We start from the raw sequence: 27,145 nt of genomic DNA on the forward strand, positions 1-27,145 counted from the left end.
TCTACACCAGCGCGGGCCATTTTTCAGCGCACCTTAGTAAAAAAAAAAAATATCAAGCCCTGCATGACTGTGTGGAAAGGAGACGCGTCCCTTTCCGTGGAAAACGCACCTGTGATTGCACATGCTGCGCAGAGCCAACCCCCTCACCATCGGATTGGGGTCAGAGCAGTCTTTGCAGAGTGTGTTGATGGCAAGGAGAGCCAGATCTGGTTTGAGCGCAGCGTAAGTGCACATGTACAAATACACCAACTTCTTCTGAACAATATCGACTGTGGCACTGGCTTTAACCATCTCCGCAAAGACACCGGAGACATCCACTCCCTGGGTCATACACCTAATCGTGTCAACAGCGGAAGGGAGATTGAAAACAGTGTTAGCACTTTCAGATAAATGACAACTTGATTTAAAATTTCATTAAGTACCTCCAAGTATGTTAAGAAATTTAGGGGTCCTTTTACTAAGGTGTGGCAAAATATGGGCTGCGCTAGAGTAGGCGCGTGTTTTGGGTGTGCGCAGAACCATTTTTCAGAGCGCCCATAAAAAAGGCCTTTTTAAAATTTTGGTCAAAAACGGACTTGCGGCAAAATGAAAATTGTCACGCGTCCATTTTGGGTCCGAGACCTTACCGCCAGCCATCAGCTTAGCGGTAAGGTCTCACGCGATAACCATGCAGTAATCGTCTACGCGCGTAGGACGACGATTACCGCCCGGTTTACACCACACGCAGGAAAATAAAAATTATTTTCCAGCATGTGTAGTGGATGTGTGTAAAAAAAAAACAAAATTACTGCCTAGGCCTCACAGTAGCCGGGCGGTAACTCCAAACTGACGTGCGTTGGGCGCAAGTAGGAGCCTACGTGGCTTAGTAAAAGGGCCCCTTATAGTAACATATTCGATTCTTGCTGTACATTTTCAATGCAACAACATATCAGTGGCGTTCTGTGGTTCACTGCCTCCCGGGGCGGATCGCTGCTGTGCGCACACACCCCCCCCCCCCCCTCCCGGCTGAAGGGCAACATGGTACGCCACCCCCCCCCCCCCCCCGGGCCTAACACGGCACCCCACCCCCACTGACCAGCTCTGTCCACCCGGCGCCTCACGCGACTCTGCACTACTGTAAAAGAAGAAAATTGCCTCATCGGCCCTTCCCTCACTGTGTCCCGCCCTCTGATGTAACGTCCTATTTCCTCGAGGGCAGGACAGAGTGAGGGAAGGGCCGTCGAGGCGATTTTCTTCTTTTACAGCACTGCAGAGTCGCGCAAAGCGCCGCACCACACAGCTGCCGCGTGGACGAAGCTGGTAGGGACTTGCCAGCAGAGCACCCCCCCCACCCGTTGACACCCAGGGCGGACCGCTCCCACCGCCCCGCCCTTGGTATGCCACTGCAACATATGATACTCTTAAACTCACTGGGCTTTTTACCAAACCTGAAAAACTAAGATCTAGTTCAAACCTTTCCATCACTCACATCTGTGTTGATAAACCTACAATGGCACCTACAGAATGCAAACTCTCATTTAACATGTAAAAGCAGAAAATAAATACACTTTTCCCCTCCAAATTAAAACAGATCACCCTATAAACTTTACTTAAATCACAATTGATCAAACGTATTCATGGATGTAAGGGTACAAGCACCTTACCTGATCACTCTGAGAATTACATTTCTGTATCTGAGTCGGTCTGCCTGGACATGAGGGTTACATAAAGCTCTCTTCAGCTCCTTCACTGTCTCCTCGAATCCGAGATAAGGCATTCTGCAAGACAACAAGCAACCTACAAGATATAGTCCCCTCTATCAAGATGGAACATATCCAGTCCTTAATGATTTGGAAGGTGGACATGCTAGTACATGGCTAAACGTTCTTAAACAAGAAACTTCCAAGATGACCTCAATACTTACCTAATTTTGGGTTTGGAAAGGAGATAGGATTTGATATACTGCCTTTCTGGGGTTACAATCAAGGTGGTTTACATATTATATACAGGTTTTTATTCTGTACCTGGGGCAATGCCCAGAGTTACAAGGAGCAGCAGTGGGAACTGAATCCAGTTCAACTGGATCTCAGGCCACTGCTCTAACCACTAGGCTACTCCTCCAGCCAGCCTAATTTTTTTTTTTTTTTTGGAAAGGGAAAGCCATGCATTTGTCAGAGCCAAATCAATTACTCTGGGCTCCTTATCTCTCCATTCGTGCAACTGCTTATACAAAGGAGAAAAGGGAGCATTCAATAATACAAACAAACAAACTCAGAAGGAGGTCACCCTCAAAGTCCTGACATTTTGTGCTATTCGATTAGACAGGAGTTTAATCCACCATGTCCCCAGTAGGCTCAGGAGCTCAGGCTTTGTTTTTTCCATTATACATGTTCTGTTTTGATTTGTTCATAAACACAGGAGCTGAAGTAACAAGTCTGACTTTAGCTGAATTAAGTTTGAACTAGAGGCTAGAGCACCATCCCCAAAATTCTATAAACGGAGTCTAAAATTGCACGCACACCCAATTTAGGCAACTAATTGAACAAGCCAATTAGTGCCAATAATTGAGTTCTAATAATCAATTATTGTCACTAATTGGCATTGATTGAAATTTACAAGTGCATGTTTAGTCATGGAGATCCACGCCTACATTTTATGCACAGCTTCAAACAGGGGTCAATGTCGTAATGGGAGGTTTATAACATAGTAACACAACATAGTAGATGTCGGCAGATAAAGACCTGTACAATCCTCCCAGTCTGCCTGAAGAGATAAACTCATTACATAAGGTATGAGGTGATCAGGGCCGGTGTTAGGCAGAGGCGACCAAGGCGGCCGCATAGGGCCCCGCGCCTAAGGGGGCCCCGCTCAGCGTGCCTCAACTCTGCCTCGTGCCTCCGCTCCGACCCGGACCAGGACCGCATCGAGTCACTCAACCTCTCTCCAACCATAGGCAGATAAAGCATTCCTGGCATACCTTGTACACTGTAGCACTGTGCTGGATCTTTTCTTAATATTTTTCCTTATTTTCTCCTTTGTTATGAGAATTGGCACTACTAATTGTAGTGGACTTGAACTGAATAATTTCTGGGGAGGGGAGGTTTCATGTTGATAGCATTGTGCTTATTATTTCAATCAGTTTTTTTGTACAAGTTTAGCTTCATTTGTCTTTATTTGAAATTTCATAAATAAAAAAAAATTCTAAAAATGGAATAATCTTATCAATGGGGTGGAGCTAAGGTGGGGGTGGGGCTAGGATGGGGCCCCACCAAATTGGTCTGCACAAGGCCCCGCACTTGCTAAGACCGGCCCTGGAGGTGATACCACATATGTATATCAATCTGAACTTGATTTTGTCAATGCTATTTTCAGGGCAAACACCATCGAAGTCTGCTTACCAATTACCAGTGTTGCCACCTAGGTTCCACTAAGCTCTTCCCCCCCCCCCCCTGCAAAGCCCAGGGATACACACAAGACTACGAATCCCAGCATGCTGTGTACCTGAGAGTAGCTGGACAGCCGCCCCAGCACCGAGGAGGACTCGCACACCGACAGCACTAGGTGGGTGGGGCGCAGGGGGAGCGGTCGCGCCCCCAAACAGCTGTTTTGAAAAAATGGCGCCTATGAGCCAATAAATATTTTTTGTTCTGCTCCCTCCCGAGTTTTAATCTTTTAGTCTCTTCCGTCCGCGTGGTCACTTTTTATTTCCCTGAAGCCCTTCTCCCTCCTGCTGCGCAGCACCGCACCGGCGATTCATAGTCAGCCTTCTGCCAGCGTCGGGGGCCTTTCCTCAGGCGCGTGACGTCCCGCCTACTCTAGTGCAACTTCCTGTTTTTCCTACAGAGGTGGGGAGGACGCGCGCGCCTGAGAAGAGGCCCCCGACGCTGGCAGAAGAGGCTGACTGGGAATCGCCGGTGCCGGAGGGGGAAGACTTCAGGGAAGTAAAAAGTGACCACGCGGACGGGAGAGACGGGCAGAAGAGACTAAAAGATTAAGACTGGGGAAGGAGCAGAAAAAAAAAAATATTTATTGGCACGCGCCATTTTTTTTGAAAACAGCTGTTTGCGGGAGCGACCTGCGCGCCACTGGCTAAAGGTGAGGACTTGGGGCCAGATGTGCAGGGAAATGATGCCCCAGCTGGTAGAGCTCTCGAATCCTCAAGAAATTAGACAGTAGAATCTGTATCAACATTTATATGTCTGTATAAATTGAGGTTTCCTCGATATTTGGGGGTTTTTTTTAGGGGTTTTGCTTTTGCCATACTGAAAACTTTGGAGAGATGGTGGGATTGCAGTTATACATTATCCCTGTAAACTTACAAGTATTGTGTGTGTTTTTTTAAAATTTGCAATCATAAACTGACATTCACATAAAAATACAAGCTGATCATTTTATTTATTGATTGATTTGCATTTGTATCCCACATTTTCCCACCCATTTGCAGGCTCAATGTGGCTTACATAGTTTTGTTATGACATTGTTATTACAGGGTGTCAGATACAATGAATAATGCGCATAGATTAAGTAAGGGGAGAAAGAAAGGAAAGTATTAAGCGGGTAAATGTAGAGGTGGATGTTTTCATAATCCAGATTCAGTTGGAGGAAGAGAGGTTCTGAAATGATACCCAGCATTTGCTAGACTGCACAGAAGGCACACCAAACTGATTTGATTTCCAGGACATTTCTAACGAATATGTATGGGAAGAGATTAGCATACGTTGGTGTACACAAATTTAATCTCATGTAAAATCATTGCAGCTATTCGAAATCCCAGATTGGGTTGGGGGAACACTAGTTATACTGCTGAAAATGTGATTCTGTACTTCATAAATAAATTTGTGCTGACTTCTCTTCTCCTTGCTTGTGATCAAAGAATAAATGATGTAACCATGTTTACTGTGCCAGTGGGCGCATGCCGCTTAGTCCTGAAACCTTGCAATTAGTGATCTGAATTTTTCATTTCTTTGGGGTTGATTCAAAGCATTTATGTGGTTGTGCCTTGTCCTTTTCTCAGCAGATATGACAGGATTAACCAGGTTAGTTGAGCTTTTATTGCTGAATAGACCATTTCATAATGTGTCTGTATAAAAGGGTTTTATTTAGCTTTGGTTTTTAAAAACAATCTAGAAATAAGGTAAGTGGCTGAAAGCAAAAAAAAAAAAAGTTAAAAATCTGATATTTGTAACAAGAGTTGCAAAGCTGCATGTATCTTTACTCTCGTTTTAGGAACTTCTAACCCATGAAAGCTGACAAAGTGTGAACATGAATGGGGCACTTATACCCAATACCCCCATTGCTGTGGATTTTTGGCAGATCAGGAAGTGTAACCACGTGCGCTTGTTTTTTCTGTCCCACATGCATGCAGACCACACAATTGGATTATCTTCCACCTGGAATAGGTCCATCTACTGTTCTCCTCTTACTGCCAAAATACTCCAGCTCAGACTCCAGGTATGAGGGATATTTCTGTTATCAGCAATGGTAGTAAGAAACAGTCATTTGCTGCATTATTTTCCTCTTCTGCGTCTCCCTCTTGGTTCTTTCGTGAATTAGTATCCACTAAACACTAGCTAATAGAATGTGGAAAAATCTCCTCAAAAAATAACACAATACTGTCTTTTCCACTGAAGTGAAAATAATGCAAGGATCAGTGCCACCTGCAACTAAATCATTAAATCATAATACTGATAGCTAATGATTATTATAAAAGGAGGAAAAAAGGCCTCACAGAGCTCCTAGACAGGAAACTGCCCATTGGAGCTAAAACGGACGCAAAGCTGTCCTCTGTTCATCATAGGCTCAAAAAACCTCCAGAAGGGATCTCTGTTAAATGGCTGCTCATGCTGAAAAACAGATCCAATCTTGTGGTGCACTTGCGTGAAAGATAAGTGTTCTTTCGGTAACTTTTGCTGGTTTGATGTGAAGTGCACCACAAGATTGGATGTTAATTGGATTTAATTAAAATTTACATATGTAAGTTTAGGCATTTGTCCAAAAAGGGGGCATGGCGATGGACAAGTCATGTGCAGATCAGGGGCATTCTTTTAATTTATGTGCGTTGTTATAGAATAAAGGGGATCCGTGCCCAAGGTTTTGTTGGTGTAAATGGTCATGCCTAAATTTATTCAAGATTCCCAGCACGAAGCGCTGTTCTATAAACAGCACCTAACTTTAAGCGCCATTTACAGAATAGTGCTAAGTGCTAATTTTTTGGCACCAATTTTTAGGCACCATTTACAGAATGTAGTCCTATATGTATAGGTGTGTAAAACTGCCCCACTACACCCAAGTGCCAAAATTGTCTCTTCCAATTTATAAATAACAGAACTTCAAGATGGAACTTGCTAAGTTGATGCTACTCATTTTCTGCACATGTTTATTTGAAAAATGGTTGCTCCTGCTATGCATGCTGACAGTCACACGTGCACTCCTGCAAGGCTTTATTTGTATTTTATAAAAGTTCTGAATTCAGCAAGAGCCTTTTGTAAAGTATAGGGGGACCTGAGCACACCCTGACCTGGACGTCTCAATTCCACTCCCAACGACCTATGCTTTCACCCTAGTAAATGTAGAAAGAGAGAGAGAACTATACATACATACCCACATGTATCAAATTAATGGTGGTGCACTTGCGTGAAAGATAAGTGTTCTTTCGGTAACTTTTGCTGGTTTGATGTGTAAAGTGCACCACAAGATTGGATCTGTTTTTCAGCATGAGCAGCCATTTAACAGAGATCCATTTTGGAGGTTTTTTGAGCCTATGATGAACAGAGGACAGCTTTGCGTCCGTTTTAGCTCCAATGGGCAGTTTCCTGTCTAGGAGCACTGTGAGGCTCTTTTTCCTCCTTTCAAAATAATCATTAGCTATCAGTATTATGATTTAATGATTTAGTTGCAGGCAGCACTAGATCCTTGCATTATTTTCGCTTCAGTGGAAAAGACAGTATTGTGTTATTATTCTTTCATGAATTATACTTCACCTTTCCTATATTTACCATTTCTCTTTATCTTTATGCTCGTAACTCTAACCTGGCTTTTATGCTCGTAACTCTAACCTGGCTTCCATGATTCTGATCTGTTGATGTAAATTAGTTTGTACTGCTTGAAAGGTGGTGTAGCGAGAATATTATAAATTAAATATTTATTAAGTTTATAAATATAATTCACACGTTTTACACTTGCTTGAGAAACACAGAGGCATATACGACAATAAGAAAAAAAAAAACAGTTAAACAATTAAACCTCTTCTTATACAACATATAAGAGGGGATGTAACAATGACTAGGAGATAAAAATAAAGAAAACATTGCTAAGGCAAGGCCCTAAATCAAGTTACAAATCCACATTTCTGTCTAAATTTCTGAGTGGAGGAGTGGCCTAGTGGTTAGGGTGGTGGAGTTTGGAACTGAGGAACTGAGTTCAATTCCCACTTCAGGCACAGGCACAGGCAGCTCCTTGTGACTCTGGGCAAGTCACTTAACCCTCCATTGCCCCATGTAAGCCGCATTGAGCCTGCCATGAGTGGGAAAGTGCAGGGTACAAATGTAACAAAAATAAAATAGATACTATTGGAGATTCTACATGGAATGTTGCTACTATTGGAGATTCTACATGGAATGTTGCTACTATTTGAGGTTCTACATGGAATGTTGCTACTATTGGCGATTGTACATGGAATGTTGCTATTCCACTAGCAACATTCCATGTAGAAGGCTGCGCAGGCTTCTGTTTCTGTGAGTCTGATGTCCTGCACGTACGTGCAGAACGTCAGCCTCACAGAAGCAGAAGCCTGCGCGGCCACATTGGTGATCTACAAGGGCCAACTTCTACATGGAATGTTGCTATTCGAATATCAAATAGTAGCAACAGTGGAGGAGTGGCCTAGTGGTTAGGGTGGTGGACTTTGGTCCTGGGCAACGGAGTTCGATTCCCACTTCAGACACAGGCAGCTCCTTGTGACTCTGGGCAAGTCACTTAACCCTCCATTGCCCCATGTAAGCCGCATTGAACCTGCCATGAGTGGGGAAGCGCGGGGTACAAATGTAACAAAAATAAATAAATGCCATTGGATTGTACATTATCACTGAAGATCTTTTTAACATACAGAAATGCCCTTAAGTATTGAGGTTCCCAAAAAACATACTTCATTCCTAAATAGCGAATTAAACATTTACAGGGCTGTGCCAAAAGAAATGAAGCACCTAATGCTCGGGTCTCTGTTCGCATTGTCAGAAATAACTTTTTCCTATCCTGAGTAGGTTTAGCTACACCAGGATAGATCCAAACCTTTTTTCCGCATCTAGCAAAAATATTAAACTAAATTAACATAGTGGTAGGTCGTGATGAGTTACGTGTCTCGCCGGGCTCAGAATTTTGTTTGTACTTGAGCCAACAGAGGGGTAAGTGACTTGGACGGCTTCCTAAAGGAAAAGTCCATAGACCGTTATTAAATGGAGTTGGGAAAAATCCACTATTTCTGGGATAAGCAATATAAAATGTTTTGTACATATTTGGGATCTTGCCGGGTATTTGTGACCTGAATTGGCCACTGTTGGAAACAGGATGCTGGGCTCGATGGACCTTTGGTCTTTCCCAGTATGGCAATACTTATGTACTTGTCACTCTTTAGGATTCTAGAATCTTGCTATTCTTTGGGGTTCTACATGGAATGTTGCTACTGTTTGGGGTTCTACATGGAATGTTGCTACTCTTTGAGTTTCTGCCAGGTACTTGTGACCTGGATTGGCCACTGTTGGAAACAGGGTGCTGGGCTTGATGGACCTTCGGTCTGTCCCAGTATAGCAGTACTTATAGTTTATCCTCATGTCCCATGGTTGTAGAATTAGAAGGACCCAGAACTACTTTGCCCATCGACTCATTTTAACCCCTTCCCTGAGGGCTGTTGCATTCATGGACAGCTGGACCAGGACGGCCTAGGACAACTTTCATGGAGTAATCCTGAATCCTCTCCTCACCCATTCTAGGTTAACTTGCATTATGATGAAGCGTCCCCACTGTTCTCAGCATTTATCTATTCTGTACTATACCACTATCCTGTCATAAATCTACTACTTATACCTAGCCCTTATTCTTAATCTATTGTAAACAGATAATCTAATATAATAAAACGCACCGTGAACGTTCTGAAGCCAACGTTCTGTGAAGCCGGAAACTTGAAGCCGGAAGCTTCAAACCTTGAAGCCTTGAAGCCATCTGACGTCACTCCCAGGCTGAGGCTGAAGGGTTCAGCCTGCCGTCTCTGCCCCGCCCTCGCGACAAAACAAACAAATCCGGAAGCGAAACGTCAGGGAAGGAGGCGGCGCTCCCGACGTCTAGCCTTCCCTTCGCTGTGTTCCGCCTTCAAAACAAGGCGGAACACAGCGAAGGGAAAGCTAGACGTCGGGAGCGCCGCCTCCTTCCCTGACACTTCGCTGCACGAACCGCCACGGAGGTAAAGTTAAAAAGAATAAAAAAAAAAAAAAAAGATGCATGGATGCGAAGGGGGGAGGGGCATGGATGCGAAGGGGGGGGAGAAGAGGGCGGGCCAGGCTGGGACATGGGAGAGAGCGTAGCATGGATGCGAGGGGGGGTGGACATGGAAGGGCGAGAGGGGACTTGCTGGAAAAGGATGAATGGAGGCGGCAGGGGACAGAGGAGCATGGATGGGCATGGATTGGGAGGGCAGGACTCAGGGAGAGAGGGAAATTGCTGGATAGGGAAAAATGGAGGGGCCAGGTGACAGATGAGCATGGATGGGCATGGATTGGAAGGGCAGGACTCAGGGAGAGGGGAATTGCTGGATAGGGATGAATGGAGGGGACAGATGGGCATGGATGGATATGGATTGCAGAGCAGGCCTCAGGCAGAGAGGGAAAATGCTGGATAGGGAAAAATGGAGGGGCCAGGTGACAGAGGAGCATGGATGGGCATGGATTGGAAGGGCAGGACTCAGGGAGAGGGGAATTGCTGGATAGGGATGAATGGAGGGGACAGATGGGCATGGATGGATATGGATTGCAGAGCAGGCCTCAGGCAGAGAGGGGAAATGCTGGATAGGGAAAAATGGAGGGGCCAGGTGACAGATGAGCATGGATGGGCATGGATTGGAAGGGCAGGACTCAGGGAGAGGGGAATTGCTGGATAGGGATGAATGGAGGGGACAGATGGGCATGGATGGATATGGATTGCAGAGCAGGCCTCAGGCAGAGAGGGAAAATGCTGGATAGGGAAAAATGGAGGGGCCAGGTGACAGAGGAGCATGGATGGGCATGGATTGGAAGGGCAGGACTCAGGGAGAGGGGAATTGCTGGATAGGGATGAATGGAGGGGACAGATGGGCATGGATGGATATGGATTGCAGAGCAGGCCTCAGGCAGAGAGGGGAAATGCTGGATAGGGAAAAATGGAGGGGCCAGGTGACAGATGAGCATGGATGGGCATGGATTGGAAGGGCAGGACTCAGGGAGAGGGGAATTGCTGGATAGGGATGAATGGAGGGGACAGATGGGCATGGATGGATATGGATTGCAGAGCAGGCCTCAGGCAGAGAGGGGAAATGCAGGATAGCGATGAATGGAGGGGGCAGGTGACAGACAAACATGGATGGCCATGGATTGGGAGGGCAGGGCTCAGGGACAGAGGGGAATTGCTGGAAAAGGATGAATGGAGGGGGCAGGGGACAGATGGCCATGGATTGGGAGGGCACGGCTCACACTCTCTCTCTCATATACAATGTCTTTCTGACTCTCACTCTCACACACTCTGTCTCACACTGTATCACATTCACTCTCTATGTGCCACACAGTCACTCACACACTCGCTTGGTCTCATACACTCACTCAAACAGAGAATCTGTGTCTCACACACACTCTCTCTCTCGCCCACACACACACACTCTCACTCACACTGTGTCTCACATACACACTTGCACACACTCTCATTCTCACACACACACTCTCTCACAAACACACTCACACCCAGACTCACGCTCTCTCTCACACAATCACACTTTCACTCTGACTCTCAAACAGACACTCTCACATACACTCTCCCAAACATACACACTCCGAGGAAAACCTTGCTAGCGCCCGTTTCATTTGTGTCAGAAACGGGCCTTTTTTACTAGTATGTTGAATAAAACTAAAGTTGAAGCCTGATGCTAGAGTTGAGCTTCCGGAGAGTTATTTTGATCATACTTTAGAAGGGCAGACATTTTTTGTAACACCATAACAGAATAGGACCAAGGTTGATGTGGGAGGGATGAAGGGGACAGAACTGATAAAAAGACACACAGATTTCAAAAGCAGACCAAATTGAACCCAGGGGTTCCAGAGATATAAACTCCCCCCAAAATAACCCAGTTAATTTCTAAAGGACAGGTAGCAGCTGCAACATAAATCTTTTATACACTGAAACGTAGTGATTAGGGAATTGTTTCATTCAAACTACCCCCCTCCCCCACACACACACATTTTCTCTCGGTTACATACACACCCATACGTACATAGTCACATATAACATAGTAGATGACGGCAGAAAAAGACCTGCACGGTCCATCCAGTCTGCCCAACAAGATGAACTCATATGTGCTACTTTTTGTGTATACCCTACCTTGATTTGTACCTGATCTCTTCAGGGCACAGACCGTATAAGTCTGCCCAGCACTATCCCCACCTCCCAACCACCAGTCCCGCCTCCCACCACCGGCTCTGGCACAGACCGTATAATTACTACTACTACTACTTAACATTTCTAGAGCGCTACTAGGGTTACGCAGCGCTGTACAAATTAACAAGGAAGGACGGTCCCTGCTCAAAGGAGCTTACAATCTAAAGGACGAAATGTCAAGTTGGGGCAGTCTAGATTTCCTGAGTAGAGGTGTAGTGGTTAGGTGCCGAAGGCGACATTGAAGAGGTGGGTTTTGAGCAATGATTTGAAGATGGGCAGGGAGGGGGCCTGGCGTATATGGGCTCTAGGAGTTTGTTCCACGCATGGGGTGAGGCGAGGCAGAAAGGGTGGAGCCTGGCGTTGGCGGTGGTGGAGAAGGGTACTGAAAGGATGGATTTGTCTTGAGAGCAGAGGTAACGGGTAGGAACATAAGGAGAGATGAGGGTTGAGAAGTAAGGAGGGGCTGCAGATCGAGTGCATTTGTAGGTTAGTAGCACTATCCCCGCCTCCCAACCACCAGCCCCGCCTCCCACCACTGGCTCTGGCACAGACCGTATAAGTCTGCCCAGCATTATCCCCGCCTCCCAACCACCAGTCCCGCCTCCCACCACCAGCTCTGGCACAGACCGTATAAGTCTGCCCAGCACTATCCCCGCCTCCTAACCACCAGCCCCACCTCCCACCACTGGCTCTGGCACACACCGTACAAGTCTGCCCAGCACTATCCCCGCCTCCCACCACCAGCTCTGGCACAGACCGTATAAGTCTGCCCAGCATTATCCCCGCCTCCCAACCACCAGTCCCTCCTCCCACCACCGGCTCTGGCACAGACCGTATAATTCTGCCCCGCATTATCCCCGCCTCCCACCACCGGCTCTGGCACAGACCGTATAAGTCTGCCCAGCACTATCCCCGCCTCCTAACCACCAGCCCCGCCTCCCACCACTGGCTCTGGCACACACCGTACAAGTCTGCCCAGCACTATCCCCGCCTCCCACCACCAGCTGTGCCACCCAATCTCGGCTAAGCTCCTGAGGATCCATTCCTTCTGAACAGGGTTCCTTTATGTTTATCCCAGACATAACACATGCAGAGGGCTGGATATTATCAAGACTTCACATGTTTGCTCTATTGGGAATGTTTGTTCCCCAAGCCTCCCAAACCCCACCCCTACTATTATCATTTTCCAAGTTGTAAATTCTAATGTAAAACTGAATGACTGACTGAACTGGGATAGCTTTCTTAATGGTTGCTATGTATAGTGACACCTAGTGGCTGAACTGAGTACTTTGCTACAGAATGCTATAGGTCTGCTAATGGTGGACAAGAATTGCAGAACCTGACGCACCTGTAGCTTAAACGTAGACTGTGTCCTTTCAGCTCTTTCAAATTGCCAGTGACTCTAATGTTTAGGGATATTCTCACATTAGTTTCATACTATTATTCTTACTAAACCAATAGACTGTTTAGGACGCAGTCCTTTGAACTGCCTCATTCTCTCTCTTTCGGGAGACAGATATGCACCCACTTGTTTTTCTGTTCCTTCCCAGGTGAACAGTCGATGGATCCATCCTTTAGAAGAGGGAGTGCCTCACATATTGAACCTGGATAACATTGGAAAGGAGACCATGACGGTCACCTTAATTGATGCCAATCATTGTCCAGGCTCGGTCATGTTTCTCTTTGAGGGCTTCTTTGGAACCATTCTGTACACAGGTACCTCGTGTTCTGTGAACTTTCAGTGGAACCTATGAGACATGTTTAGTTTAGTTTATTAACTTACTAGCCGTTATGCCCGTTAAAACGGGCGAGATTTCCAGCTACCCTCCTTGCCAAGTCACCGGCCCGGGCCCTGTCTTCACGATTCAACTTACAGGGCCAAAACCGCAGCAGGCAGATCAGCTGAGCTGCCGTTGGCCTTCCGTCTCTGCCTGTGTCCCGCCCTCGTGTGACGTAACGTGGGCGAGGGCGGGGCAGAGGCAGGGAAGGAAGGCCGATGGCAGCTCAGCTGATCTGCCTGCTGCGTTTTCGGCGCTGTAAGTTGAATTGCGGGCTGGGTGGAGGGGGGGGCGGCGGTGACTCCAGTTGGAGGGGAAGCGTTAGCGACCTCGGCGGTTCCCTCCCTCCCTCCCCTTCGCACAGTTTCCCTCTCTGTTCCCGCCCCCGTCATCACGTATTGACGCAGGGGCGGGACAGAGAGGGAAAATCTCTACTGCGCATTTGCGGGTGAGTACGGTCACTCGCGATTTATATGTTTGATATTCCACTTATACCTAAGTGGAGTTACATAGACATAATTAATAACGTACACAGCTAGTGGATGTTTATCATTTGAAATTTATGGCTGTTGTATAAAAGTTATTTCTTCCCTGTTCTCAGGTGATTTCCGCTATACACCCGACATGTTGAAACATCCAGCACTGAACAACAGGAAGACAATAGATGTCTTGTATTTGGACAATACAAACTGCAGTCCTGATCGTGCACTCCCTTCCCGTCAAGAAGCTACCAGGCAGATTGTAGACCTTATTAGACGTCATCCGGAGCATGATGTCATGATTGGTAAGTTTAGAAACTCAAAGCTGTCTGGTTTTCATTTATTAAAAATTGCTGTCCTGTTCAGCTATTTACTCCCTTGGTCTCCCACTTTACAATCTGCGATCATCTCTCTTTTTCTTACCTGTCTTCTGCTGTACAACCGGTTCTGAAAACTAGATCTAAGGAGGAGGGTTTTTGGTGAGTTAGCAATACCTATGTAAGATATGTCACGGCTCTGCTGTGATCCTGGCCCCACCTTACACATACCACTAGCAGTCTAGTGGATAGCATCCTCCATTGTTCCACCAAGCCCGCCTGTTATCGGGTCAGCAGCAGGACGACGGAGGGACATGCTGGAGCGATGTCAAGGGCCTGGGTGCTTTTAAGGGAGTCCAGCCCTACCTCGAGTACTTTCGCAACTGGTCTCCTGGTTCCTGCTTTGCATTCTGTCCGCCACTTTCGGAGGTGACCTGTCTGCCGTGGTCAGGTACCCGGTTACAGTCCCAGGGCTCGCCACATGACGATTCTTTGTATTGTCTATAAGTTTGCTTCTCTTGCCGATCCTGCATTTTATGTTTCAAAGCTAGAATCCAACCCTTACAAATAATTCAGAGTGCTGCTGTGTGTATGGTTTGCACTATTGTGAAGTCTGAGCATGTTTCACTAGCATTGGTTGCCCATCAGATATGGGATACAGTATAACATTTTTATTGCTCTTTCCCACTAACCCACATAATCAGTCACTCCTGTCGCTCCATAACTTCTTGGAACTCACCTCAAGATGGCTTGCTGACCATGGACTTCTACTCAACAAAGACAAAACCCTAGCTTTCTGGTTCACTGGGGGGGTCTCTCCATTCCATCTGGTCCTTGTAACCTCCTTGGTTCCTCCATTCAGCCAGTAGATTTGTTCCGCTATCTAGGATTCATTTTCGACTCGCTTCTTACTTTTGTGCCCCAAGTCGCTAATGTCCACAAAGTAGTGTTCTTTGTCCCTTGTCAACTTCATGGTGTCCGTCCTTCTGCCCCACTTGATCCTTGCCCTCCTAACTAGAAGACTGGACTATTATAATATCGTTTGCTTTGGCTGTTCTCAGACTACCGTTAAAAGATAGCTGTGTTCTGCGGGGATTGCAGTCTGCTTAATATGCCCCCCTCCCCCTTTTCCAGCATTATCATTGGCTTCCCATCATCAAATTGCTAACACTCACCCCAAGGCCCATAGGCTTGGTCTTCCACAATATCTTCCTTCTCTCACTATCCCGTATTCTCATGCCCGTCTTCTCCGCTCACTGAATGACCATCGTCTGGTCTCTGCCTGCCCATCGTGCATTCTTTTTCACAGCACCTTCTCATTGGAATTCACTCCCTTTACATATTCGAGTAGAACTTTCACCCAGGCCTTTGGCTCAACCTAGTGTATAGCTGCTTTGGACTAGACTCTCTTTCTCCATTCCCTCTCCATTTCTGCTTGTCTACCCTAGCTCTCTCATCTTGCCCTTCCCACCTCTTCCTTTCCCCTCCCTTCCTTTTTTTTTTAACATCCCTTGTGTGATTTAACTCTTTATGTGCTTGTTATCCTTTCCTATCAAGCATTGTAGTTCCTTTCTATTTTTCTGAAGATTTTGGACTTGGGTACTAACTGCCTAGATCTGCCAGTTAGACTTGGTGGTATATCAGATTTCAATAAGCTATGTATCATTGTTTTTGTGCCTATCGTGTTTATTTGCGAAACGTTGTACAGCTTTATCGCGCTAACAGACCATTGAGATCTGATTTGTCTAGGAAGGCTGTTGTCCCAGATTTGAGACATATGCATCATTCTGTTACTTTGTCCTTTGTTGCGTTATCAATAGAAATCAAACAAAATAAAACATGGAAAAGAAAATAAGATGATACCTTTTTTATTGGACATAACTTAATACATTTCTTGATTAGCTTTCGAAGGTTGCCCTTCTTCCTCAGATCGGAAATAAGCAAATGTGCTAGCTGACAGTGTATATAAGTGAAAACATTCAAGCATTACTATGACAGTCTGACAGGGTGGGAGGATGGGGGTGGGTCGGAGGTATGCATGGGGACATCACCACATTTCATTGATATTCTAACAGAATGGGTGTTGGTAGGTGAGAGGAGGGTAATAAACAGAGAAATTAACAGAGAAATACAGCTTTATGGTTTATAATGGGTTAGAAAACCCAGATCCTTATTAAGTCCTGTTTGTTGGGTGTCAAAATATTCAATCATTCTTATTTCAAAGGTCTTACGTTCCTGTATTGTTTTAAAATTACCTTTGTTGCAGAATGCGTTTCCGGGACCTTTGCAATATTTCTCTTTTTTTCTCAATTTAATAAAACAAACAACAAAAAAAAAAGCCTTAACGCATCTCTTTGTACAGGCTTTTCAAGCAGTGTAAATGATTATGATGTATTCAGGGCTGTAATTTTTATTCTCTGTTTGTTGTTGTATCTTGAAGGTTATATATGTTTTTATTGGAAGCCGCTTAGGTTTTTAGGCGGGGAAGGTTTTAAAGATACAAATTGTAACTTGTGCAGCATACAGGGAGGTTGTGTTCATAGTTTTGATGTGCTCATTACAGAATGTAATACAAGAGCGCTCATGCCCTTTAATAAAACAACATTGGGAAACTACTGTTAAGTGTCTGTCTGATATAACTGATTATCTCTCCCTAATTTTCCTTTAAAATTATAAATCCCTGCTGAATGTGTTACCTAGGAAAACCCAGTTTTTTTTCACAGATGAGGTAATGTACCAGAATCCCACACCACCCTCACCACAAATTGGTTTATTTTATAATCCAGGTCTCTTTTTTTCTTTTTCTTTTTCCTCTCGCTTTCTCTTTCTTTTTCTTTTTTCTCTCGCTTTCTTTTTCTTTTTCTCTCGCTTTCTTTTTCCTCTCGCTTTCTTTTTCTTTTTCCTCTCGCTTTCTCTTTCTTTTTCTTTTTCCTCTCGCTTTCTCTTTCTTTTTCCTCTCGCTTTCTCTTTCTTTTTCTTTTTCCTCTCGCTTTCTCTTTCTTTTTCTTTTTCCTCTCGCTTTCTCTTTCTTTTTCCTTTTTCTCTCGCTTTCTCTTTTTCTCTTTCTCTCGCTTTCTCTTTTTTTCTTTTTTCTCTCGCTTTCTCTTTCTTTTTCTTTTTTCTCTCGCTTTCTCTTTCTTTTTCTTTTTTCTCTCGCTTTCTCTTTCTTTTTCCTTTTTCTCTCGCTTTCTCTTTCTTTTTCCTCTCGCTTTTTCTTTTTTTCTTTTTTCTCTCGCTTTCTCTTTCTTTTTCTTTTTTCTCTCGCTTTCTCTTTCTTTTTCCTTTTTCTCTCGCTTTCTCTTTTTTTCTTTTTTCCTCTCGCTTTCTCTTTTTTTCTTTTTTCTCTCGCTTTCTCTTTTTTTCTTTTTTCTCTCGCTTTCTCTTTTTCTCTTTCTCTCTCTCTCTGTGGAAATTGAGGCTGCAGAGTTGGTTGCAGCGGGGAGCATCTTTAGCTCTTTTTAAGATCCAGTAATTCCCCTTGTGACTCTGGCTTTAGCCTTTAGTACCCAGGGATTTATCTCCTAGTTTAATAAACCCGCTCTCTGTTCCTTGTCAGATCATTGCAGGAAGGGTCCTGAGCCAAGAAGACGTGTACCAGGGCTCCTTCCAGAATCCCGATTATGAGCTGTAGAATCTGGCCAGCAGGTGTCGCCCTTGACAATGGCATCCATGCGTCCCTTGCTTCCCAAGAGGCCAATGCTCGGAAGTAATTGGGGCGTTGGAAACCATTAGTGCCGGACTAGCGCCCGCGTTTACCAGCGCACAGTGTTCCAAGGACCCTGCCATGGGGAAACAATGAGCTCTCCAGACATCAAAGCAAATTGCATGGCAACAAGGCCATTCCCTGCCCCCCCCCCCCCCCCCGATGCTCAGATGAGAGTGCAGTTTGAAAGAGCACCCTTTCCGCTGAAAACCTAACGCCAGCTTAGAACTGGCATTAAGGTTTTTGAAGAGGATTTGGCCTGGCAAGAAGCTCCAGTGGAAGGTACACCACCACTATGCCAAAACAGGATTTAAAAGAAGCAGCTGGTCAGCATAGGGTTGAATTGCAGCAATGCAGTAGTTAAGAAGTTAGCACCGTGAGCTGAAAGGGTGGGAAATGTTCCCCCCCACCCAACTCTCTCCCTTATTCACCAAGGAAAACCAAGAACTGCTCTGCCTTCACATACTGTCTCTGCCAGCTACATTTTTGGCATGCAAACCGCTACTCCTGTTGCTTGCTGAAATGCTGCAACTTAACTGGCAAGCAGCACCTCTTTCTCCTTCTCTCCCCCCCCCCCCCCCCCCCCCCCCCCCCGGTGTTCTGCTTGATGCGCATGTGCCAGGCGCCATCCTTCCCCTAACCTCTAAACAAATCCCTAATGCTCAACGCTATGAGCATTGAGCATTAGGGAGTAGTTCAGATGCATTGATCCGGCGGTATTTTGTGCCAGAGTTTGATCATCAGGGCCCAAGAGGCTTTGGATACTGTTTCTGAAGCATGCCTATAGGTTCTGTGACCCAGGGGATCAAACCAGGGATTTTCTTCCAAGCATGCCAGGAGATCAGTCCAGCTCTTACTTCATTATGATGGTCAGACTGGCTTCTTGAAGGCTACTGCAAAGTTTTCAGGATTCCCACAACTGAATGTGCATGAGATCCACTGCAGTGCATCGCCTCCACTACATACAAATTGATCTCGTGCATATTCACTGTGAAAGTCCTGACATCCTAACCAAGGCACAGCCCTGACACGTCCATAGGCCAGCATAGTGGAAAGAACATTTTGTAATCCACACACTTACTTGTGATGTGGAAACCATTTAGATCCTCTGTCGTAATGCATCATGTACCGATCTTCCTGTTTTTCTTTCTGTAATCTTTTCACCATTTCTGTTTTTATTGTATGTTTTACAGGCCTTTACAGCTTAGGAAAAGAGACGCTGCTGAGAGATTTGGCTCTAGAATTCCAAACCTGGATTGTAGTCAGTCCTCAGAGACTTGAGCTGATAAAGCTGTTGGGACTTGAGGATGTTTTCACCGTGGAGGAGGGAGCAGGGAGAGTTCACGCCCTGGATCAGTCTGAAATCCGATATATCACCATGATCGCGTGGAACCGAATGCACCCAACGATAGCTATTTTCCCCACCAGCAGAGAAATAAAACTTTGGCATAAGGATGTCCATGTGGTTCCTTATTCAGACCATTCGTCTTTTCAGGAGCTGTGCGCCTTTGTGGCTGCATTGAAACCCCGCTCCGTTATTCCTGTCATAAAAAGCGACATGTGCGAATCTCATTTTAAAATGTATCTGAGCTCCCCACAAAAGACTGTTTCTAACATTACAATTCCGGAGTCGATCCGGAAGTTTATGAGGGAGCAGAAAGGTGGAAGAACGGCTCCTGTGTCGTTTAAAAGGACATTGATGCCACATTTCCCTAGAGGTGTTGTGTTTGAGCCTCTGGAAGAAAATAGTGAATTATCCAAGACCTTTACACCAGTCAGGGTCAATTACGAGAGTGCATCACAATGGTCTGAAAGTGAAGCCTCCAGTCCATCAGACGCTGATGTGGAAAAGTCATGGGAATGCAGGAAAAAACAGCAGCTAAGCTTGCAGTCTTGTGATGAATTGTATATACCAACATGCCATGACAGTAGGGAAGAAGCTTCATCACCCAACATTATAGACCACTGCAATCAAGAAAATTCACTGGTGTTGCCATCCAGGGGTCCTTTATTGTCAACAGATGGAAACTCGGTTCTGCTGGTGAAAGCATCCACCTTTTCACCCCCAGAGAGTCCGAAGTCTAGTGCGGGGACCGATGGCAGCTCACATCTGTCAGTCTCCTTAAACCTGAATAGTGATGTTTTGACAGAGAAAAACAGAACAATTGTGAATGAGGAGCTCTTTTTACATGAGGACTGTAATGGCAGACGAAAAGCCAGGGTATCTAACAGATCTCTGGTACCGCATGGCAGAGCACAAGACTTAACCCAAAAATACTGTCTGATCCCCTTCACCAAGCACACAAGGTCAATGGCTCAGTGCTTCCATGAACGTGTTGAAAGCTATTTTAAGAGGGGTCTAATGTGATACCAGCAAGATGCTGTTATCGATTCAGCCTGTAATCATGTGCAATTAAGCTAAAACAAAGTGCGTGAGGGGGGTGGTTTGTCTTTTCTGGCTTTATGTAATATGTTAACTGCACTAAATATTGAAAGTATTAACTTTTTTTTTACCTCTACTTTAAACTTATGAGAAGTGTTCACTCTTTCACTGTGTATTTGTTCATAAAGGAAGCAGAAATCTATGCGTATAAAGTGTTTTTCTATTCTGTGCTGTGGTTTACCTGCTCCTTTAAATAAGGTCCCCACTCTAGTAAAGTATTTGGGACCCTTCCTGGATGGAAGTGGCTGAAATTTGGCAGGCGCGTTGGCACCTTGGCACTGTCCTTTAGTGTGTTTGTTTTGAATGAAATTTCAGTCCAGTCCATCCACAAAAACAGTCCCTGCTGTGTGTATGTATGATGTGATCATGATAATTGTTTTACTGGGGCTGGAGTTGGCATTAATGGCGACATTAAACAAAATCACTCCTCCTGCCTTAGCTGAGTTTAATATTTAAAGTACCTGTGTACCATTTTGGGCAAGGAAAATGTACAGTTGCATATCTTTCACTTCCTGTAACCTTCAGCTTTTATTTCAGAAAAGAGAATGTAGAGGAGTGTGGTAGCCGTGTTAGTCCACTCCTAAGGTTATCAATAGAAATCAAACAAAATAAAACATGGAAAAGAAAATAAGATGATACCTTTTTTATTGGACATAACTTAATACATTTCTTGATTAGCTTTCGAAGGTTGCCCTTCTTCGTCAGATCGGAAATAAGCAAATGTGCTAGCTGACAGTGTATATAAGTGAAAACATTCAAGCATTACTATGACAGTCTGACAGGGTGGGAGGATGGGGGTGGGTAGGAGGTATGCATGGGGACATCAAAGCATATCATTGATATTCTAACAGGATGGGTGTGGATAGGTGAGGGGTGGAGAGAAATACAGCTTTATGGTTTATAATGGGCTAGGAACCCCAGGTCCTTGTTAAGTCCTTTCTGTTGGTTGTTAAAATATTCAATCATTCTGACTTCAAAGGTCTTACGTTCTTGTATGGTTTTAAAGTTACCTTTCAGGATTCTCACTGTGAAGTCACTGGTACAGTGTCCTGGTCCTGTAAAATGCTTGAATGTTTTCACTTATATACACTGTCAGCTAGCACATTTGCTTATTTCCGATCTGACGAAGAAGGGCAACCTTCGAAAGCTAATCAAGAAATGTATTAAGTTATGTCCAATAAAAAAGGTATCATCTTATTTTCTTTTCCATGTTTTATAAGAAAAGAGAATGAAAATCCTCCTATTTAGGATATAGTTTTTCTATGGATAAGCAGGATGATTCAGCCACTTGTAGGTGACGACATCTGCCAGTGCTATGGGTGGACTAGTCCTCGTAAAGCTCAGAAAAATCTTGAAGACTTACTGAGTGTGTGAAGGTCCCCTGTCCATTACCAGCTCAGGCTGCTCTTGTCATCATAGAGGAGAGAAAGAGAAGATTTGTTTCCTAGTAGTTAGCGCAGCTGCCTTTGATCCTGGGGAACTGGGTTCAATTCCCACTGCAGCTCTTTGTGACTCTTGTCAAGTCACTTAACCCTTCATTGCCCCACGTACAAATAAGTACCTGTATGCACTATGTAAACCACTTTTAATGTAGTTCCATGGAAGTAAACGAGATTAATAAATATTTATAATATAGCTCTGGGGCTGCTGAGCCCTTAGATAGTTTGAGATTTGCTGTTTAGGTGAAACATTGCGGTGGAATTTGGACACTAGATAGTGCTATTCATTCCTAGGGCTGCTAATAAGTTTCTGGACTATCCCATGTGTGTGTAAAATAAATAAATTTGTATGCATTTTACCGTATTTTTCGGACTATAAGACGCACCTAGGTTTTAGAGGAGGGAAATAGGAAAAAAAAATTTCCTTTTTCCCTCCTCTACAACCTAGGTGCTCCGGTGCGTCTTGTCCGAATCCCTCCCTCCGAGTTCGGGATCGCCGATTCGCCGTCAGGGTTACCTCCTCCTCCCCCCCGGCCCCCGGCCCTGTCACCACTTCTCCCTACTCACGCGATCTTCCCTGGTGGTCTAGTGACATCAGGGCAGGAAAGAGCCCCCTCTTTCCTGCCCAGCGCGCTGCTCTCCATCCTCCTGTATGCATTGCTGCCTGACGGTCTCGGCGAGTTTCAAAATGGCCGCTGAGAATTGAAGTCTCGGCGGCCATTTTGAATCTCGCCGAGACCGTCAGGCTGCATACAGGAGGATGGAGAGCAGCGCGCTGGGCAGGAAAGAGGGGGCTCTTTCCTGCCCCGACGTCACTAGACCACCAGGGAAGATTGCGTGAGTAGGGAGAAGTGGTGATTGGGGGGGGGGGGGAAGAGGAGGTAACCTTGATGGCGATCCCGAACTTGGAGGGCAGGCAGCCTGCCAGCCAGCCAAATCTACCTTCGGACTATAAGACGCACCCCCCATTTTCCTCCCAAATTTGGGGGGAAAAAAGTGCGTCTTATAGTCCGAAAAATACGGTACTTTCATGCAAATATTTCATACATATTCATTGGTTATATAATAATAGGGTTATCAATCATATATAAATTCATGTATATACATATCCTAATAATATTGATTAAATTATTTGCATCTTCTACAAACAGTTCTTCCTTTTATTTGCAGTATATAATATAAAAACATCTACTATTAGTGCTAAATACATCACTATTTGCTTCTTTGGGATATCGTGATGTGTAATGAAAATTATGAAGCAACTCTATGCAAAGAAATTTTCTTATTGATATTCTTATAACTCAACTCAGGTTTGTACTTATCTTGAACTGGTGCACTTCAATGTTCTTCTCTTACTGGAATATCCCAGACCGAAATGACTTCCCCCTCATGATATAAAAATTTGCTGCGATGGAATGAAGAAATTCTCAATTCTAAATCCTGATCAGACCTCTCAAGGCAAAATTCAAATCTCAATGGCTGAAAATCACTGTCCATAAAGCTGAAGAAACTTCTCAAAAACAATCCATTAAAGCAAACTCTCCACCATAGTTCACAATGGCTGTAGATCTCCAATCAATAAAAATAATCCTTGATGTCCAATGTCACAGTCTGCTCCTTCAGGGTGTTGTTCAAAATCCTCCACTTAAAATTGTCCTCAATCCATCTCTTGAGTAGGAACTTGTCTCCTTTGAGAAACATTTTAACAAGCTGTTCATAGGTTTTCAGGATTTCCCCAATGAATATGCATGAGACCTATTTGCTTATAAAGGAGGCAGTACATGAAAATAGATCTCATGCATATTCATTGGGGAAATCCTGAAAACCCAACTGGATTGTAACCCTCGCGGCCCGAGGTTGGACAACCCTGTTGGTGAGTGAGATGGTTGAGGATAGGAGCGTGAGGGAGAGAGTATGTACATTTCTCCCTGGGAACTCCGTTCACTGGGTAAATCTCTCTTATCTGCACCCTTTCCCTCCACTGCTAACTCCAGACTCCGTTCCTTTTATCTTGCTGCACCATATGCCTGGAATAGACTTCCTGAGCTGGTACGTCAAGCTCCATCTCTGGCCGTCTTCAAATCTAAGCTAAAAGCCCACCTTTTTGATGCTGCTTTTAACTCCTAACCCTTATTCACTTGTTCAGAACCCTTATTTTATCATCCTCACTTTAATATTCCCTTATCTCTTGTTTGTTCTGTCTGTCCTAATTAGATTGTAAGCTCTGTCGAGCAGGGACTGTCTCTTCATGTTCAAGTGTACAGCGCTGCGTACGTCTAGTAGCGCTATAGAAATGATAAGTAGTAGTAGTAGTAGTCTTGGGATTCCGGAATCTTGCTACTCTTTAGGATTCTGCACGGAATCTTGCTACTATGGGATTCCGGAATCTTGCTACTCTTTAGGATTCTGCATGGAATCTTGCTACTCTTTGTCCTCATCCCTTATTTGTTCTGTTTGTCTGTCCTAATTAGATTGTAAGCTCTGTCGAGCAGGGACTGTCTCTTCATGTTCAAGTGTACAGCGCTGCGTACGTCTGGTAGCGCTTTAGAAATGATTAGTAGTAGTGGTGAGAGGGCCACAAAAGGGGAATGGCTGTTGAGAAGCCAGAAAATAGGAGACTGCTAGAGAAGCAACCTAGTTGGGGAAATGGAGAACTTAAAGGAACAAGTGTTGGGGAGAAATGGAGGGTGAAAATAAATAAAGAAATGATTGAAAAGTTAGATAAGATCTGGTTGTGATTATACAGTAGCTGTGCAGAGAGGATGCTATCAAGGAAAGGTTTAGAGTAGGTGTATCCAACTTTTTTTTTTAATGGGGGCCACATTTTATATTTTGTAACATTCAGAGGGCCAGACGTGCACTTGTGTGAGCGAGCATACTCACACTTTCTCTCATGTATGCCCTCAGCCTTCACAGTCACTCTCTCATGTACCCCCCCCCCCCCGTCTTTAACCAGTCTCTCATGTTCCCCCCCCCCAGCTTTCACCCAGTCTCTCACTCATGTACCCCCCTCTACCCCCAGCCTTCACCCAGTCTCTTTCCCTCCCATGCCTCCCAGCCTTTACCAATCTCTCTCTTGTTGACCCCTCCCTCCCCTGCCTTTACCCAGTCTCTTTTCCCTCATCTGGCTTCAGCCCTAGATTGTTATTATGGGATCCGTGATTCCCCACTGTTACTGGTCTATCTGCGAGCTTGAGCCACATGGCACCAGAGGTTTGGATTGGTCTCGCTTCATTCCAAGTCTCTCTGGAGCAGAACTGGAACTGTCCGGCCATAAACAATGACACTTACCCTAATGCAGTACTTCTCAACCCTGTTCTCAGGACACACTTAGCCAGTCCTGTTTTCAAGATATCCATAATGAATATACAATAGATAGAGTTACAGCAAAGCAATGGAAGGCAGTGATCTGTAAATGCTCAGACAGCAAGAATATGGAGCAGACCATACAAACCACATAAAAAGACATATACACTTTATTGTAACCGGATGGTCAGAAAAATATTGCCCAACATGGCCACGTTTTGTCTATATAAGGCTGTCAGGGATAGTAACTTAAATACTAATAAATGATAATCATACATATAAATTATATTTAAAATACTGTTCCATAATTATAACAAAAGAAAAAAAGTAACTCCTAATTAAAACACATAAAAAACAACTGAAAACACGCATAATTGGATATATGTGACAGTAAATGAGTCTTTTTGCAAGTGAAGTGATTGAAGTTATAATATAAACTAGTGTGATTGTATTCCTTTCACAGTATGAGCTTGTAGTACATAACATATAATGTATGTCTTCAACATTAGAGAAAAGTAATGAATCAATAGGGACATATACCTTGAGGGGATCATTCAAACACACTTCTCTCTAGAGCTATCAAAGGCACTGGCAAATCAGAAAATATTTTATGCAAAAGCTCAGCTATTGGAAGCAAGCTTCAAAAGGGTTACTTACTGGTTTGAATGTTTAGTATCATAGTAACATAGTAGATGACGGCAGAAAAAGACCTGCATGATCCATCCAGTCTGCCCAACAAGATAAATTCATATGTGTATACCTTACCTTGATTTGTACCTGTCTTTTCAGGGCACAGACCGTATAAGTCTGCCCAGCAGGATTCCCCGCCTCCCAACCACCAGTCCCGCCTCCCATCACCGGCTCTGGCACAGACCGTATAAGTCTGCCCAGCAGGATTCCCCGCCTCCCAACCACCAGTCCCGCCTCCCATCACCGGCTCTGGCACAGACCGTATAAGTCTGCCCTCCACTATCCTCGCCTCCCAACCACCAACCCCTCTTCCCCCCACCTGCTCAAAGGTACAGCTTGTGTTCTCTGCGCTTCTTAACTACTACTTAACATTTCTAAAGCGCTACTAGGGTAAAATGAGAAGAGACAACCTCAGTGCCAAGCTGCTATTTCCACTGTTTTGTTCACCTGGATACACCTTACGGTCTTTATCTGCCTACATTGTTCTCTGTTTCTGTGTAAATAGCATTTCGGCCAGCAGATCCAGCTGCATTAGTGTGCTCAGAAATCTCAGTGTCTGAGGAACCTTTATGGACAGTAAGTGGCCTGTGCTGGAAGAGACAGAGAGGCTAGTATAAGTTTAAAAGGGACTCTGTAATCGTAGCATCTCCAGCTCTTTAAGTAAGACCATCGGCCTCTGTTTCACATAATGAACCGAAGAGGCTTCATCCGCATTCATATAGCCTACGGCTGGGCCTTGTACCAAAGCACCCTGCCCCCCCTCCCCCCCCCCCCCCCCCCCCCGGCTCATAAAACACTGAATGTGTAGAGCAGATAAATGAACTGTCTATCCTCCAGCCTAATGAGGGGTCATAGTCAACCTAATCCATGATTTTCCAGAATGTGTGATCTCTGCAGTTCTGTTTTCTGCACTCTGGCATTTTTTTAAATTAGTACGGAAAGGATGAGTTACATTGTTAAAACATTTTCTGTTGTACACATGCATGCATTCCATTTCAGTATTTTTAGTTAGTTAGTCACAACACATTGCCCTACCTGTACAGAAGTCCCTTTTCAGAAAAGCTTACATTCTAGATGAGTTCCTGGGGCTACAGGTGAAAAGTGGTGCCCATGGACACAAGGACTGTCACTGGGGGAGATTCAGGATGGGAACCCTGGCCTCCTGGTTCCCAGCCATGTCTGCAAGTCAATTACCGGCCCTAAATAATGATCTTTGATCTCTGCATCCTTCTCCTGTGTAAGTGCATCTGTTCCTATGGCATTGCCTGAGACTAAGGTTTGAGCTGCAAGCATGAGAAGGGGGTGCTTTACAAATAATAATAATAATAGGTGAGAATTTGTAGG

The 27,145-nt window shown here is 44.8% G+C and overlaps 2 protein-coding genes across 6 annotated transcripts in view; one reads left to right on the top strand and one right to left on the bottom strand.

The window, feature by feature from the left end:
- AP4B1 (adaptor related protein complex 4 subunit beta 1) overlaps positions 1-3,550 on the bottom strand; it is a 20,571-nt gene extending 17,021 nt beyond the window's left edge. Inside the window, exons 1-3 of the mRNA XM_030221186.1 lie at positions 3,481-3,550; positions 1,644-1,757; positions 110-334 (exon numbers count right to left, since the gene is read on the bottom strand). Of these exons, the coding sequence (XP_030077046.1) occupies positions 110-334; positions 1,644-1,756 (338 nt within the window). The 5' untranslated portion in view covers position 1,757; positions 3,481-3,550. The remainder of the gene's footprint in view (positions 1-109; positions 335-1,643; positions 1,758-3,480) is intronic.
- On the top strand, positions 3,518-20,937 carry DCLRE1B (DNA cross-link repair 1B). Of its 5 annotated transcripts, none has more exons than XM_030221191.1 (5): positions 3,518-3,540; positions 5,345-5,430; positions 13,197-13,362; positions 14,026-14,208; positions 19,117-20,937. In XM_030221191.1, exons 3-5 carry the CDS (start codon positions 13,275-13,277, stop codon positions 20,289-20,291), a joined length of 1,446 nt encoding a protein of 481 aa, XP_030077051.1. In that variant the 5' UTR covers positions 3,518-3,540; positions 5,345-5,430; positions 13,197-13,274; the 3' UTR covers positions 20,292-20,937. The 5 variants fall into 5 exon arrangements, with proteins under 5 accessions (XP_030077051.1, XP_030077047.1, XP_030077050.1 ...); XM_030221187.1 differs by lacking the exon at positions 3,518-3,540 and adding an exon at positions 3,895-4,074 and having other exon boundaries at positions 5,206-5,430; XM_030221190.1 differs by lacking the exon at positions 3,518-3,540 and adding an exon at positions 4,081-4,151 and having other exon boundaries at positions 5,206-5,430.
- The last annotated feature ends 6,208 nt before the right edge of the window (positions 20,938-27,145 follow it).

This window comes from Microcaecilia unicolor, chromosome 12 (assembly GCF_901765095.1).
Source record: "Microcaecilia unicolor chromosome 12, aMicUni1.1, whole genome shotgun sequence".
Classification (NCBI taxonomy): domain Eukaryota; kingdom Metazoa; phylum Chordata; class Amphibia; order Gymnophiona; family Siphonopidae; genus Microcaecilia; species Microcaecilia unicolor.